This window comes from Salmo trutta, chromosome 27, assembly GCF_901001165.1.
Source record: "Salmo trutta chromosome 27, fSalTru1.1, whole genome shotgun sequence".
NCBI lineage: Eukaryota > Metazoa > Chordata > Actinopteri > Salmoniformes > Salmonidae > Salmo > Salmo trutta.
Genome location: NC_042983.1, coordinates 32,863,543 through 32,880,485, shown reverse-complemented (window position 1 = coordinate 32,880,485; position 16,943 = coordinate 32,863,543). Strand labels below are relative to the sequence as shown.

General features: G+C 40.3%; 2 protein-coding genes across 6 annotated transcripts in view; one reads left to right on the top strand and one right to left on the bottom strand.

The window, feature by feature from the left end:
• Positions 1–3,645: 3,645 nt before the first annotated feature.
• LOC115164910 (protein kish-A) lies at positions 3,646–12,324 on the bottom strand. The gene is made up of 4 exons (XM_029717833.1): positions 12,229–12,324; positions 9,048–9,157; positions 4,625–4,659; positions 3,646–4,491 (listed from the first exon to the last, which is right to left on the bottom strand). The coding sequence occupies exons 1-4, from the start codon at positions 12,229–12,231 to the stop codon at positions 4,421–4,423; spliced, it is 219 nt and encodes a 72-aa protein (XP_029573693.1). The 5' UTR covers positions 12,232–12,324; the 3' UTR covers positions 3,646–4,420.
• Positions 11,312–16,943, top strand: part of LOC115164909 (DNA repair protein XRCC4) — a 69,908-nt gene continuing 64,276 nt past the window's right edge. The window contains exon 1 of one of the 5 annotated variants that reach the window (XM_029717830.1): positions 11,312–11,400. The gene's annotated coding sequence lies outside the window, so the exon portion shown is untranslated. Of the gene's footprint in view, positions 11,401–12,404; positions 12,631–14,987; positions 15,038–16,943 lie in introns of those variants that run through there. The other 4 variants (XM_029717829.1, XM_029717828.1, XM_029717832.1 and 1 more) reach the window with 4 other exon arrangements.

The window sequence follows — 16,943 nt, the reverse complement described above, 5'->3', positions numbered from 1 at the left end:
GCCATGGAAACCCATTTCATGAAGCTCCAGATGAACAGTTATTGTGCTGATGTTGGGGAGTGTTGCAACCGAGGACAGGTGATTTTTATGGCGTCAACCATTTACATTATGAGGGTATCATTTTTCACTTTGTAATCCTTTCTCATTGGAGGGAAAAAGACTGAAGACTTCAGGAATGAGAATGTTGTGTTCTTTACAGTGGGGCTTGCTTAGCTGCCTGTGGTTGCTCTGTGTGACACCACAGCAATAACAGATTTGGCCTCTAAAGCTTCAATAAACTAAAGAGAAACAATTAAACAAACAGAAAAGGCCATGGATAAACATGGGGTCAGACAGAAGGTAATAAGTGAGAAACTAACTCTGTATAACAAAAATGTATTAATATCCAATATAATCCCATTCTAACTAACTCCAGCCATGCATATTGCCTTTCTAACATCCTACTGTAACATCCTCCCTATCTCTCTCATCAATAAGCCGTCTCTCTCCTCCCTAGCTAACATGTTGAAAGGTCTGTTAGGTCTCCTGTGTGACTCCTGTGGTCCGGTCGTGGACAGTTTTTGCTTGATTGCCTTTGAAGATGTCAAACGAGTCCATGCTAACGATCAAAGGAGCACATGGTCTGTCTGGTCCTACCATGCAGGGCCTCAGTTGAAGATTTGATCATCGCAACATGCTCTGAAAGCAGTAAGAGGAATACATGATGAACCCATTCCACCTCAAAACCAGTAATACGTCTGCTGTGCTGTTTCTCAATAGACATGTCCTCAATGCTCAATATGACAGGCTTTTTCCAGTCATTAATGTAGACAGGAAATCTAGAGGACAGAAACTAAACCAAATGAGCCAAGCTCACTGTTGTACTGTTGTCTTATGCTTTCCCACCAACCATCCATCAATTTCAACTTTCTAAGGAGAGGGAATACATGTATTAGAACAGGCCTGACATGAACCATATCTATTCATATGAATTAATTGCGCATTAAATTGACCAGCGAATTAAATTAGGTGTTTTGGATCAGAAATCTTAATTTCGTGCCACTTCATGGAGTCACTTACATCTGGGCTTCTGTTTTATACCTCATAAATGTAGAGGTTATATGGGTTTATCCCAAAACATACCAAATTACAATCAAAATAAAAACTTTATTTGAAACCGTATTCTTAAAAACTGTAGTACAGTAAGTTAGGTGCTGGACCAACAACTGCCAACCATGAAGCGAACATGGTAAACCAAGACCAGTCAAAACCAATTGGGGATATACATTGTGATAATGATGATGCTATTGGCTACACAGTAACTATTTAACACAGCAATGAATATAGAGTGCTTATCCTTTAAAACACTATCCAGGGAATCCGGAGAAGCAGCCTTTGCCCAGCAATGAAAGACAGGGCTTTGTTTCCTGAGATGACTCTGTCATCATTTGTCTGTGTGCCACAGTAGAGGTGAAAGCATTATACACAGCTAAGCTATTCATCCCATTAGTTTAGCTTGACTAATACTCCATTTAGTTTGGGACTGGCTGTATAACAATTAGCCTGTTTCGGGTCAGCCTGTCTAATTGCACAATAACTAAATAAAAAACAAAAATATATATCTCTTTCATGATCCCTGAGTGCCAAAGACACAAATATCAAGAAATGATTGACCATTTCGTTAAATGGTTAGTTGCTCCTGTCAAGCTAACTCTGTGTATTGTCACAGTGGGGATTGAGACCTGGGGAATAGCAGAGCGTGGAATGTTTTGTGTTGGTGTTTCCCAGAGTGAATTGAGACCCACTCTTGGTGCCATGTCAGGACAAGTCTGTTGTGATGTGTGGTTTTCACACGAAGTGTGTGTGTCACAGGAGGTTGACGAGGGGATAATGACTTATAATAATAGCCGTAAAGCAGCAAATGGAATCAAACACCTGGAAACCATGTGTTTGATATCATTCCATTTATTCCGCTCCAGTCATTACAATGAGCCCGTCCTCCCCAATTAAGGTGCCACCAACCTCCTGTGGTGTGTGTGTGTGCGGGGAGGGGGTAATGATGCAAAACCAATGATTTGGAAATCCAACTGACAGGTTTAACAGGAAATCTTTTCTGGTCCTTACCCTTTGGCATCCCCGTGGGTAAATTCAGAGCAGCCAACTGAAATATATTACCAAGAATCAGGAAAGACTATTTTATTATCGACATGAATGGGTGAACTGTTGTTTTGGACAACCTACTCTAGAGTTGTTCGCCAGGTAGTCTTTTCTGTCAATGGTTATTAATTGAGTAGGAGGATTTAGGCAGATTAAAATGAACAGAGCAATTAAAAGAAAGCACATCTCCACTTTCACAAGAGTTGACATTTGCCAAACTGTTTAAGTATTAGCCAAGCTCAATGTCGATAATTCACATCAGTCTCATCTCAGTCCTGCCATACTAGACTGAATAAGCACTGAGGACTCCTTAATTTTGTTTTCATAATCAGTACTATCCCTCTCCCTCCATAATGGCATTGCTACTACCATCACACAGAGAAAAACAGACCCGAGTTTACCCTTTCATCTTCAACCAAGACAGCTTGGTCCACTAGCCCAACACTGTCTCTCAGGTCCCATATCGGTTCTCTTTAAGATAGCAGCAGTGATGACTGAGACCACTACTCCTCAGTGGCTCCTGTATCTGCGTCACGGCCTGATTATCACTGCATTACCGGCAGGCTCTGCTTGATGGGTCATCTTAATCAGAATATGCCAAAACAGATACGCACCAATATGGGGACCGGGGCATTCTATTGATGGACGCTGCCAGTTAGGCTACCATGGTTCTTGTATGTTGACACTTCTGCCGGTTAAGTTACCACAGTTGACACTTTTGTAACAACTGACGATGGTGAAATAGCGTGGGAAAACTTGTGTGTTCTGGACAGGCTTCAGCAGAGATACCTAGTGAAATGTAGTGTTTAAACTTTTCACAAGTAGTTGGTCTCACAGACAAGCTTCAGCAAACTCCAAAGGTTCAAAACGAATTGAGAAAAAGTTTCCTCTGCACTTTAAAAGTAGAAGACTAAACAGGAACAGAGCACTACTGCATTAAGGGTGCAGAAATGAAAAGTGGCGTCTTGTATCGTTTGTCATCCTCACCGGAGTGCTACAACCTTAGCAATAGAAGAGTGATGAATGTGAGGTCATAGCCGAAAACACAAGGGCATCAAAATCCCCTCACTGTCTCCCTCAGTCAGGACAGAATCCAGAGGAGCTCAGATAGGGTAAGCACATTATCCTCATATGACCCTACTGTAAACATTACAATGGACATACTGTGGAAATTTACATACACTTAGGTAGGAGTCGTTAAAACTTGTTTTTCAACCACTCCACAAATGTCTTGTTAACAAACTATAGTTTTGGCAAGTCGGTTAGGACATCTACTTTGTGCATGACACAATTTGTCCAACAATTGTTAACAGACAAATCCGCTCAGGAAGGAAACACGTTCTGTCTCCTAGAGATGAACGTACTTTGGAGCGAAAAGTGCAAATCGATCCCAGAACAACAAAGGACCTTGTGAAGATGCTGGAGGAAACAGGTACAAATATGAAATAAGCATAGATGCATGGATCTTAAAGTACTTGACGTATGTAACAAACTGGGCACCTCAAACAGTTTCAAAAAAGGTTATTTAATAAATAGACCCATTACAACACAAAAAAATACACCGCTCTGTGAAACTGACATGTAGTTAAGACAATCAGCCTTATGTCTGCTGGGTGTCATGTTATTTTGATCACATTGACTTCCAACAATAACCTCTCAGTAATATAAAGAAGATATGACTATGAGCTTGTGTTGTAAATGCATTATAAACTCTCCACGTTGCAGTTCAATTAACAAATATAAAATCCCCCATGAAACAGGTGTTCCCCGATCGCAATATCATTTTCATGGGGAAAGCATACATGTCCTCAAAAAAACGACCCGTCTCAATTACAAAAACACAGTAAAGTTAGTTTAGTGCCCAATCAAGGCAAAATACAAACCACTGTCTTTCACGATATGTTTGAAATTCTATGACCAACCTCTAGCACAAGAGAGGAAACTATGTTTTGATCCCATGAACAAAGAGAGGGTGAAACTGAGTCATTAAAGCATTTGACTGAACAGTGGAGGAGATATTGCCCCCCCCCCCCCATGACTGGAGTAAACATTACACACACTGACTAGAGTACCTGGTGAATTTCACACACTCCTTATGGGCGAGGGGACAACCACTGACTTTACCCCAGCCTCATACACAGACCCCTCGCTCTATCCATTACTATGGTGGAGATGGGTTTCTCCTTTCTCTCTATCCAGGTTCTGCTGTGCCTTGTGGATCATACAGTCCATTTGATGCTTCTTCTCCTTTCTCGTTCTTCTTCTCCCCTCCTCGTCTGGTGTGCTACTGTACAAACAGGATACTGAAAGCCATCAAGACACAGCAAAAAGCCACCCAGGGACTCTTACGTTCACCTAAAAAAAAGAGGGCAAGAGAGAAAAAGGAAGAGTTATAAGACTGTGTTCGGTCACAATTACTCTTATATAGCAAATCGACATATTAGCAATCATCTTAACAATTAAGAAAAAAAGGCTGTACATAGCTTACCTATTCTGGCACACTTCCAGAATATTCCCAAAATTCTGAAAGGGAACAACATATATTTAATTCAACAGCTCAATAAAAAATGTATAACTTTATAATTAAACATGGTGGCCAAACCCTACACAATCCCTCCTCGTGCCTTTCCCCTAAGCCACATCAAAAGGAAGGACAGAAATACTTGAGTCTGAAGATAGCGGCCAAGTCCTATCACATCCCTGCTGCTGTAGGGGGCCTATAGCCAGGGGTTGAGGATGAGCTACTGAGCCATGAGGTGGCAACCAGGCAGGCCTCTTTCACAGCTCCACTGTGTGTGATAATGCTCCTGTCCAGTGTCTCTCCTGTGTTATCTCCACAGAGGAGACACAGACAGGCCAGCCAGTTCACATCCGTGAATATGTACGGGCTCTTATCGTGGCGGTAGAAGAGGAGGCAATGGCGCCTCCTTTCTGAAGAAGCTCCATGATATTAATTATACTCACAGCAGGACTAGACACCTACAGTGCCTTCAGAAAGTTTTCCACATTTTGTTGTGTTACAGCCTGAAATCAAAATCTTTTTTTTCTCTTCATCATCTACACACAATACCCTTTAATGACAAAGTGAAAACATGTTTGTAGAAATGTTTGCACATTTATTGAATGTGAAATACAGATATATAATTTACATAAGTATTCACACCTCTGAGTCAAAACTTTGTAGAAGCACCGTTGGCAGTGATTACAGCTGTGAGTCTTTCTGGGTACGTCTCTAACAGCTTTACACACCCGGATTGTGCAACATTTCACATTCTTTTCAAAATTATTCAAGCTCTGTCAAATTGGTTGCTGATCATTGCTAGACAACCATTTTCTTGCCAAAGACATTTAAGTAGATTTAAGTCAACACTAAGGAACATTCACTGTCTTCTTGGTAAGCAACTCCAGTGTAGATTTGGCCTTGTGTTTTAGGTTATTGTCCTGCTGAAAGGTGAATACATTTTTTCTCCTGAAAAACTCCCCATTCTTTAACAAATACAAACTCCCCAGTCTTTAACAAATACAAGCATACCCATAACATGACGAAGCCACCACTATGCTTGAAAATATGGAGAGTGGTACTCAGTAATGTGTTATACTGGATTTGCCCCAAACATAACACTTTTTATTCAGGACAAATAAATGTTCCCCACATTTTTTGCATTATTACTTTAGTGCCTTGTTGCGAACAGGATGCATGTTTTGGAATATTTGTTCTGCACAGGTTTCCTTCTTTTCACTTTATCAAATTGGTTAGTATTGTGACTACAATGTTGTTGATCCTTAAGTAACTACAATGCAGTTGAGCCATCCTCGGTTTTCTCCTATCACAGCCATTAAACTCTGTTTTAAAGTCAATATTGGCCTCATGGTGAAATCCGGCAATGGAGTTAGGAAGGACGCCTGTATCTTTGAAGTGACTGGGTGTATTGATACACCATGCAAAGTGTAATTAATAACTTCACCATGCTCAAAGGGACATTCAATGTTTTTTTTACAATCTACCAATAGGTGCCCTTTGCAAGGCATTGGAAAAGATCCCTGGTCTTTGTGGTTGAATCGGTGTTTGAAATTCACTGCTTGATTGAGGGACTTTACAGATAAGTGTCTGTGTGAGGTACAGAGATTAGGTAGTCATTCAAAAATCATGTTAAACACTATTATTGCACACAGAGTGAATCCATGCAACTTATGTGACTTGATAAGCAAATCACATTTTTACTCTAACTTATTTTAGGCTTGTCATAACAAAGAGGTTGAATACTTAATGACTCAAAGACATTTCAGCTTTTCCGTTAATTAAAAAACATAATTCCACTTTCAGTTATGGGGTATTGTGTGTAGGCCAGTGACAAAACATCTCAGTTTAATTCATTTTAAATTCAGGCTGTACAACAAAATGTGGAAAAAGTCAAGGAGTGTGAATACTTTCTGAAGGCCCTGTAAAACCGATTCCCCCTCAGGAGAAAAGATTTGGCATGGGTCCTCAGATCCTCAAAAGGTTCTACAGCTGCACCATCGAGAGCATCCTGACTGGTTGCATCACTGCCTGGTATGGCAACTACTCGGCCTCCCACCGCAAGGCACTACAGAGGGTAGTGCGAACGTCCCAGTACATCACTGGGGCCAGACTTCCTGCCATCCAGGACCTCTATACCAGGCGGTGTCAGAGGAAGGCCATGAAAATTGTCAAAGACTCCAGCCACCCTAGTCAGAGACTGTTCTCTCTGCTACCACACGGCAAGCGGTACCGAAGCACCAAGTCTAGGTCCAAGAGGCTTCTAAACAGCTTCTACCCCCCAAGCCATAAGACTGCTGAACATCTAGTCAAATGGCTACCCAGACTATTCACATTTGCCCCCCCCCCCACTCTCGGTTGTCATCTATGCATAGTCACTTAACTCTACCAACATGAACATACTACCTCAACTAACCGGTGCCCCCGCACAATGACTCTGTACCGGCACCCCCCTGTATATATTGTTATTTTTTACTGATCCTCTTTAAATTACTTATCCATATTTTTTGAAAGTGCACTGTCGGTTAGGGGCTCGTAAATAAGCATTTCACTGTAAGGTCTACACCTGTTGTATTCGGCGCATGTGACTAATACAATTTGATTTGAATTCCACAACTGGCATTTCTACGACTGCATTTTCATCCACATATTGAATATTTAGGTGTGTGTGTGGTCAGACAGATTATGCTCCTGTGTGTGTGTGTGTGTGTGTGTGTGTGTGTGTGTGTGTGTGTGTGTGTGCTAGTTGGCCAACAGCACCTCTCCAACTCAATCCCTCAATGACCAGAGCAGGCTTTTCCATTCTAAACTCTTGCACTGTGAAATAAATTAGCTCATGTATCTGAAGGAAATGTTTTTGGGGCAAACAGAATGTTTTCCAGTGATTGTTTTATTTTGCCACTGAAAGAGTGTAGTACAGGAAACAAGTGTTCTTTTAGGTTATCACCAACATCCTTTTTATAGAGATAAGGATATTGGTCGATGTAGCCGTGATGGTAGCCTCAGAGATTCAATCAATCGCAACACGCATTGGACCCATGATGAAACATTTGCTGTGGCACATCACAACCAAAAACACTCAAGCCAACAAATCATTCTTGAGCAAAATACTGCGTCCCTCCTAGCTCTAGCTGCGTGAAACTAGGTTACCTCAGCCTCATTAAAGTGAATCATGGACTGTGTTCTCCCAAGAAAAATAATGACCCAATGGAGATGAGAATAGGCTGGTCTAACATTCTCTGACAAGTTGTTTATTTGTTGAGAAATAAAACAAAATAGTTTAACACAAGTATTAATGTGTCACTGTCAATAGCTAACAAACAAGGCTATCTAGAGGCAGGTTAATAGAAGAAGTCTTGTTCTTCTAGCTGAAATGTATGGTACACTGCTTTGTCCTTATAACTGCATTATATCTGGTAGCCCAGTGTAGTTATTACAACAGTAACATTCCGTCTTAGGGAATAACATTGGAGATGCGTCCCACATTAGAATGTATATCGATAGTCGGTAGGCTGTTGTTATTAAATTGGCATCACTGAGCAGTGCACAAAAAAGTATTAAATCCAGTTGTTAGACGCTAACAGAAAAATCCCGCGAAGTGCTGATATAGATTGTTGGAGGTGCTGCGCACAGGCATAAAAATGGGTCTAATTTATGTGCAAGTCTACAAAGTTACTTTGTCCTCGTGTTTCTTTGCTATTTACATTGTTTTGCTCACAAGCTTGGTTGTTTTCAATGCTAGTTTGAGTCTTCTGCTTCCACTGACAGCAAAGAGACGCCCTAGTCAGAGCATGCTCAGAGTACACACCCTGGCAATGCGTGTGAATGTTGACCTGTTTAAAGGTCTTACATTGGCAACGGAGAGAGTGATTACAAAGTCATCCGGAACGGTTGATGCTCTCATGTATGCTTCAGTGTTGCTTGCCTCGAAGCAAGCATATAAGTAATTTAGCTCGTCTGGTAGGCTCGTGTCTTTACTAAGAAATGTCTTGTTTTAGAAACATTACAAAGCATGGTCATCTGCTTTTAGTTTGTTCTTTGATGTATGCATGACAAAAAATATGTATGCATGACAAAAATATATTTTGTCTGGGAAAAAATCTGAGTGGCTTCTAGATTGTTTAAAATCTACCTGCCACAGTGGCTGGTGGTCCAAAAAGTACATTTTAGGCCCTGGTAGCATCTAACAATTGGATTTCATTATTTATTGGGCACTGTAAATAATGCCTTTTTAAAATCAGAACTTGTCGCAAACAGTACAATCACTGGTCGGGAATTAAGTTGCATGGTTTGCTTGTGATATACTCATAGACCTTGTTCATCGAGGTCTGTAACATGGGCTAACACCCCGAGTTGCCCTTAAATGTATAAACTGGACTCAAATGGTACCTACCCTGACTTGTTCTTGTCTAGCAGGCTGGGGGCTAGAGCTCTGATGTAGGCACATGTACAGATGAGCAGAAGAATCACAGTCAGAAGACTCTGGAAGTTGAAAATGGCAGACTGCAAGAAGAGAGAGTGACAAATGAAAGAAATGTATCAGACTAAAATTTTCAAAGAAAACAGGTATTTAAATTAAAAAAATTAACATTTAAAACAAATTCTTAGCATCCCAACAAATGGGCATACACTTTTTGAAGGAGATATTGAAATAAAGTTTGATCTGGTATAAAGGCTCTAAACCTAGCCTAAGCCTTTAACATTAGCTAGTGGCTGCCTTTGCTGAGGACCTTCTCAAAAACGTTCAGCAGTTGGGCATCCTCCTGTAGACAACATAACGTGCAAACCTCATCGTACATGTGGCGTGTGCTGCATATTTAACACATACATGTTATTCAATAATTTTAACCACACCGCTCGCTCGTGTGAACGAGCATTTGCATAGGCATCGCTAGAATACAACTTGGGTCTGTTTGAGACGCTCCACAAGTCCCCTCCTTACTGGATTTCAGGAAGATAAACCCATGTGGATGCTTGAAAGACAAATAAGACGAGATTAAAAGAGAACTAAAAAGCTTTTCTTTTTTAGATTTGCAGAATTTATGAGTCACATGCACAGGGTTGCAGATGTTATTGTAGGGTACAATGAGATTTTTATGCGCCGAGCTCCAACAGTGCAGGTCAAAGGGAAGTGAATGAAACAAAAATAATAGCCTAATATAAAACATATGTGGATTAAGCATTGGAGTAGAGAAACTCACAATTTGTATGACTCCAGGTCAAAATTCTACAAATAACCAACTAAAAGGGGGTCCCATATGCATATCAAGTAAAATAACCAAATGTTAATCTCCCTGGACAAACAGGCTAGCAACAGCTAGCTAGCTAAATGTCAATTAATGTTGAATGTGTGTTTCGACCTGCCCAGAAATTAATAGAATTGATTCACAGTTGAATTTGGTATTTTAACCTGCACGTCATGATTGTGTCTGGTGGGGATAGACAAAATACACATGCGCATGATGGCGCGCATGGCCGGTATAGTCAGCATGTCAAGCCTCGTTCCCATTACCCATAAGCACTCAGTTATGTTGCGCCGGATGTCATGCATTTCAACGGGGACATCCACAACAGAGTGAAAATGGAAGGCTCCATTGCCAGACTGAGGCTGCATACTTGGAAACTTTCCAAACTTTGCATCATCTTCAGTCCAGCCAGACTGTTGAAGAACAGGAAGTTACCAAACCACAGAAGATGAAAATATGTGGTTTTCAGTGATGGCTTTATGGGATAGCTAGCAACTTGTAAACAATTAACCATTCCTATAAATAAGTACCATTTTAATAGTAATGTTAAATAATATGCATTGGCTGTTAAGACAATTATATGACTGTTGCCTCCCGTTTAAGTTTAATGTGATGGTAATGACGTTTTTGATGCTAATTATTAGGTGGTGGTGTTGGTGGTGGTGGGGGGGGGGGGGGGGGTCGCTAGCTACAATGGAATCTTCAACCTAGCCTACCTTTTAGCCAGCTAGCTTGACTTGCTATATTTAAACGTTAAGGCCCAAGGGGGTGGTATGTGGCCAATATACCACAGCTTAGGGCTGTGGTATACGGCGTAGATACAGCCATTTTATATTGGCCATATACCACAAATCCCAGAGGAGCCTTATTGTGATTATAAACTAGTTGTACCAATGTAATTAGAAGAGTAAAAAGTAATTTGTCATATGTTCTGCCAATCAGCATCCAGGGATCAAACCACCAGGTTTCTTTAATTTCATTTATAAACAAGTTGAGAAAAAAGTAACTTTACAAAACATTTTATATTTTCACCTGAAACAATATGCATCCTGTCTTGAACGAAAAAGTCATATTTTGCGGTGGGTATAATTTGTGGAACATTCCAACAAGAATCCGTTCCAAAAACGTTGTAAATAACAAGGTTGCCAACAAACAACGCACACAAAGTTGTATAGCGGCAGAATAAAATACCGGGGTAGGGATTGGGCTATTTAATTACGTTTTTTACTCACAATGTTTATTCCCGAAAAATGCCTGTACTCACTCTGGTAGCCTATCGACAAACTAAGAATATCTTGATGACTATTCGGCAGCTAGTTAGCTAGGTGGATTGATCATGTTACTTTGTATGCGTTGTTTGTTGGCAACCTTGTATTTTACGAAGTTTTTGACAGATTCCTGCTGGAACCTGCCACATATTTCGCTATCTGATGAGACAGACTCTCCTCCATATTGCGTTACAAAGACTACGCCACCAGGCAATGACTCAGTGAAGATCATGTAAGTCGTAATTCTAAACACAGGCAAAGAGTCAGTGAAGATGATGTAAGGCGTAATGAAATAGGTCACGATGTAAACGGCGTATAATGCCGCCTTCACATGCTAGTCGGAACTGGGAAACTCGGACGTTTTCGACTTGCTGATTCGTTGAACGCTGCTCGTGTATAAATATAACCAGTTAGAAAGTCGGAAATGTTCAAGTTCTGACTAGCACATGAATGCGGCATGAAACACAAATGCATGCTACATTGGTGGCCCGGAACGGAAAGGCTAATGCCTCGTTAGAAAACAACTGGGAAATCGGAAAAAAACGAGTTCCGAATGGGAAAAATCTTTTGAACGGTCATCCAACTCGAAATTACAAGCCGGAAACTTGGGCCTCTTTCTAGAGTTCCCACTTTTCAACCCGAAGATCACTGACGTCATCATTTGACCTCTTTTTGAGTTCCCAAACCCGGTTGTCTTTAAAGCACCAGACGTGGCACAATTTCGTCGAGTTTGCGAACTGTTACACTGATTGGCATCTACCATGTGGATATGCAATCGATATCTAAATGAAACATCTAACAAATAGGCCATTAAATGAAACAGTTAGGTCAGTATGATAGGAGAAACTGAGACAACACAGATCGAGATGTTTTTGTCTTGATTTATTGCCCTTGTTGGCAAAGCTAGCTAACGTTACAGTACTGTTTGCTAACATACTGTCTGCAGAAACATTTACCAGCTACTCATGTCATATAGAGGTAATTGGATACTATATACGAAAACCTATATCAACCATTGTCACGAATTGATATTGAAAAGTTAAACAACTCTCACTCTTACCATTTTTGTAGCTAAATTTCTCAAAGCCACATCACACTTCCTCTTCGTCCTCAGAAATGACCTAGTTACTAGTGCGTCATTACGTACTCACACAAGCCCTTCCCTGATTGGCTAACCATTTACCACACATTTTGTGGGCTTAGTTATCAAACTTCAAATATCTTTGCTTTCAAAACATGCGTTGATTCTCTGAAGTGTAGTATTTAAAGTATGTGGGCAATAGCTAGCTAGCTACTTCGGTTGGTTTCTTTAGTGTCGAAAACACATGCAGCCAGTGCATAATTTATTTCAGTGGTGTACAGTTTAAACGCCAGAGACAGTGACAATACCTAACCTACTTCTGAAACGCGGAAGTCAAGGTATTACTCTGAGGTGAACTCATTCATAAGAGGCAAGTTTCATGTAAGATTTGTTTCTCTTGGGTCATGTAGGCTACATGTGATGTATATCGGAAAATGTTTTTATTCATAATGAATGCGTGCAAAGTTGATTGAGAAATTGCTTGCTTACTTCCTGATGAAGATGTGGTGGTCAATATCAAATGAGCTACGACAACATACATTTCAATGGAGGAAAAACAGTGAACGATACTAACTAGTTACCAAAAGTTCGATACAACACAGTCATAGGTTATATTATTTATAGTAAAGCTCTCAGCGTACAGTGACAGTTTTCCCGACAGTTTACAATCATGTAGGCAGGGAAGAAGAAGTTTAACAATTGGACATTACTAAAATTACTACATTGAAGGTTACTGGCAATGATGTGCTCTCTTTTTCTCTGACGTTCGACATGTTTGTGGTCATTTCCTCACGTCACAAGTTTTCACAATATGCCCCCTCCCTCCGACCATACCTAGAAGACATCTTGACATGATTGCATTTAAACCATGTTTTATGATCTCCCAAACGCCTGCCTCTTAGACACTCCTAATGTACCATTAATGCAAGAATTTTGAATCGAAACCACACATAAATCAACTGTGTTCTACAGTAAAATGCAGATGGGAATTTGGTCATGATTTCTTGGAGTTGAGACTTGTTAGCTCCAGAAGTGTTTATTTGAATCGGATTTGGAATGTTTGTTGTAATTCAATCTCTTTTAAATAACACACTGCACACTAGCCTTCTTCACCTAGTTGTTATTCATATTAAAAAGACATGTCCTTGATTAAATCATTTAAGGTCCTGGTCATGAGTCGACAAGAAACAATAATCAAAGTTCCCAGGGGGGTATTCATTAGGAACCAAATGGGGAGGGACCTACTGGAATTTGTCCAATAGGAGTTTTCATTGCAAAACCTTTCGCTATGGTCCAAAAGTTTTGCTACGGTGTGCGACTAATGAATACACACCTGGTGTTCCACTGACTAGTATGTTACACAATTAGTCAGGTAAATAAAGTGTTGCAGTGTTGGTACAAATTCTCGTTTCAACTGTGATGTCTCGTGGTTTATGTATTTAGGCCTACACAATTAAATATTTTCATTTTCCATGATTTAGATATGCAAAAAGGAAGCTACAAAGTAATATCCATAGTTAATGAGCATATCTACAACATTGTGCAAGCCATGGACAGGTGGGACTATATACCATGTAGACAATTCACCTGCCAATGTAATGCCCATTTACATGGGTTTCAGTGCCACTTGATATGCCCTGAAGCGTCACTTTTAACAAAAAATATTGAGACACCATATTTTTCAATCATGCCCAATCTGTTCAAACTCCCATGGGCTGATCATGAAGGACTGTTGGGGGAGGGGCGGGCGACTTCATGAAATAGGCCTAGTAGCAAAACAAAGTCCTAATATATCACAGTGCTGTTGTCATGCCGCCAAAATTATTCTCTGATGTTTCTGCCCATAGGCAAATCATCAGTTTTGCAAGTGCAGAGCATGTTGGGAATGTCAGTTAATTACACTGCTGGTTGTCCAGGCCTTGGCTGCAGTGACTTGGGTATATGTAATTAGAGAATCACTTATCTCTTGGAAGCACCTTGAATTAGTGGCTGGGGTTGTTTGACTTCACATCCTCCATAACTCATCCTCTATGGAGAATTACCTTTTATCACCTAGGCCTAGTTCACATTTTTCAGGCAGCTCAATGTGCCCTATACAGAGTGTCACATGCCCATAATCTTTATTTATTTCTGGTACATTTGTTTTGATTTTGACAAAATCATTTCCCTTGTATCAAAAGAGATTTGCATACAACAGTTTGTAATGTTGATTTTAATTTTTTTTTACATTTCACCTTTATTTAACCAGGTAGGCCAGTTGAGAACAAGTTCTCATTTACAACTGCAACCTGGCCAAGATAAAGCAAAGCAGTGTGGCAAAAACAACAACACAGAGTTACACATGGGATAAGCAAACGTACAGTCAATAACACAAAATAAAAATCAATGTACAGTGTGTGCAAATGTAAGATTAGGGAGGTAAGGCAATAAATAGGCCATAGTGGTGAAATAATTACAATTTAGCATTAACACTGGAGTGATAGATGTGCAGACGATGATGTGCAAGTAGAGCTACTGGGGTGCAAAAGAGCAAAAAAATAAATAACAATATGGGGATGAGGTAGTTGGGTGGGTGGGCTATTTACAGATGGGCTGTGTACAGGTTCAGTGATCGGTAAGCTGCTCTGACAGGTGATGCTTAAAGTTAGTGAGGGAGATGTACATTTTATGTGATTTTTGCAATTCGTTCCAGTCATTTGCAGCAGATAACTGGAAGGAAAGGCGGCCAAAGCAGGTGTTGGCTTTGGGGGTGACCAGTGAGATATACCTGCTGGAACGTGTGCTACAGGTGGGTGTTGCTATGGTGACCAGTGAGCTGAGATAAGGTGGGGCTTTAACTAGCAAAGACTTATAGATGACCTGGAGCCAGTGGGTTTGGCAACGAATATGTAGCGAGGGCCAGCCAACGAGAGCATACAGGCCGCAGTGGTGGGTAGTATATGGGGCTTTGGTGACAAAACGGATGGCACTGTGATAGACTACAATACCGGTCAAAAGTTTTAGAACACCTACTCATTCAAGGGTTTTTCTTTATTTTTACCATTATCTACATTGTAGAATAATAGTGAAGACATCAAAGCTATGAAATAACACATATGGAATCATGTAGTAACCAAAAAAGTGTTAAACAAATAAAAATATATTTTATATTTGAGATTCTTCAAAGTAGCCACCCTTTGCCTTGATGACAGCTTTGCACATTCTTGGCATTCTCTCAACCAGCTTCATGAGGTAGTCACCTGGAATGCATTTCAATTAAAAGGTGTGCCTTGTTCAAAGTTAATTTGTGGAATTTCTTCCCTTCTTAACTTCTCTAGGACCGGCGGGACGAATTCGTCCCACCTACGTAACAGCCAGTTGAATCCTGTGGCGCGATTTTCAAATACCTTTGAAATGCTATTACTTCAATTTCTCAAACATATGACTATTTTACAGCTATTTAAAGACAAGACTCTCGTTAATCTAACCACACTGTCCGATTTCAAAAAGGCTTTACAACGAAAGCAAAACATTAGATTATGTCAGCAGAGTACCCAGCCAGAAATAATCAGACACCCATTTTTCAAGCTAGCATATAATGTCACAAAAACCCAGAAGACAGCTAAATGCAGCACTAACCTTTGATGATCTTCATCAGATGACACACCTAGGACATTATGTTATACAATACATGCATGTTTTGTTCAATCAAGTTCATATTTATATCAAAAACCAGCTTTTTACATTAGCATGTGACGTTCAGAACTAGCATACCCCCCGCAAACTTCCGGCGAATTTACCAACAATTTACTAAATTACTCACGATAAACGTTCACAAAAAGCATAACAATTATTTTAAGAATTATAGATACATTACTCCTCTATGCACTCGATATGTCCGATTTTAAAATAGCTTTTTGGTGAAAGCACATTTTGCAATATTCTAAGTAGATAGCCCGGCATCACAGGGCTAGCTATTTAGACACCCAGCAAGTTTAGCCTTCACCAAACTCCGATTTACTATTAGAAAAGTTTGATTACCTTTGGTGTTCTTTGTCAGAATGCACTCCCAGGACTTCTACTTCAATAACAAATGTTGGTTTGGTCCCAAATAATCCATAGTTATATCCAAACAGCGGCGTTTTGTTCGTGCGTTCAAGACACTATCCGAAAGGGTAAAGAAGGGTGACGAGCACGACGCATTTCGTGACAAAACATTTCTAAATATTCCATTAGCGTACTTCGAAGCATGTCAACCGCTGTTTAAAATCAATTTTTATGCCATTTTTCTCGTAAAAAAGCGATAATATTCCGACCGGAAATCTGCGTTTAGGTAAAAAGACGAAAGAAAATAAAGCACGGGGTCGACTCGTGCACGCGCCTAAGCCCATTGTCCTCTGATTGGCCACTTGCCAAAAGCGCAAATGTGTTTCAGCCTGGGGCTGCCTCGATATCATTCAGCTTTTTCCCGGGCTCTGAGAGCCTATGGGAGCCGTAGGAAGTGTCACGTTACAGCAAAGATCCTCAGTCTTCAATAAACAGAGGCAAGAAGAACAAGATCTTGTCAGAGAGGGCACTTCCTGTAAGGAATCTTCTCAGGTTTTTGCCTGCCATATGAGTTCTGTTATACTCACAGACACCATTCAAACAGTTTTAGAAACTTTAGGGTGTTTTCTATCCAAAGCCAATAATTATATGCATATTCTAGTTACTGG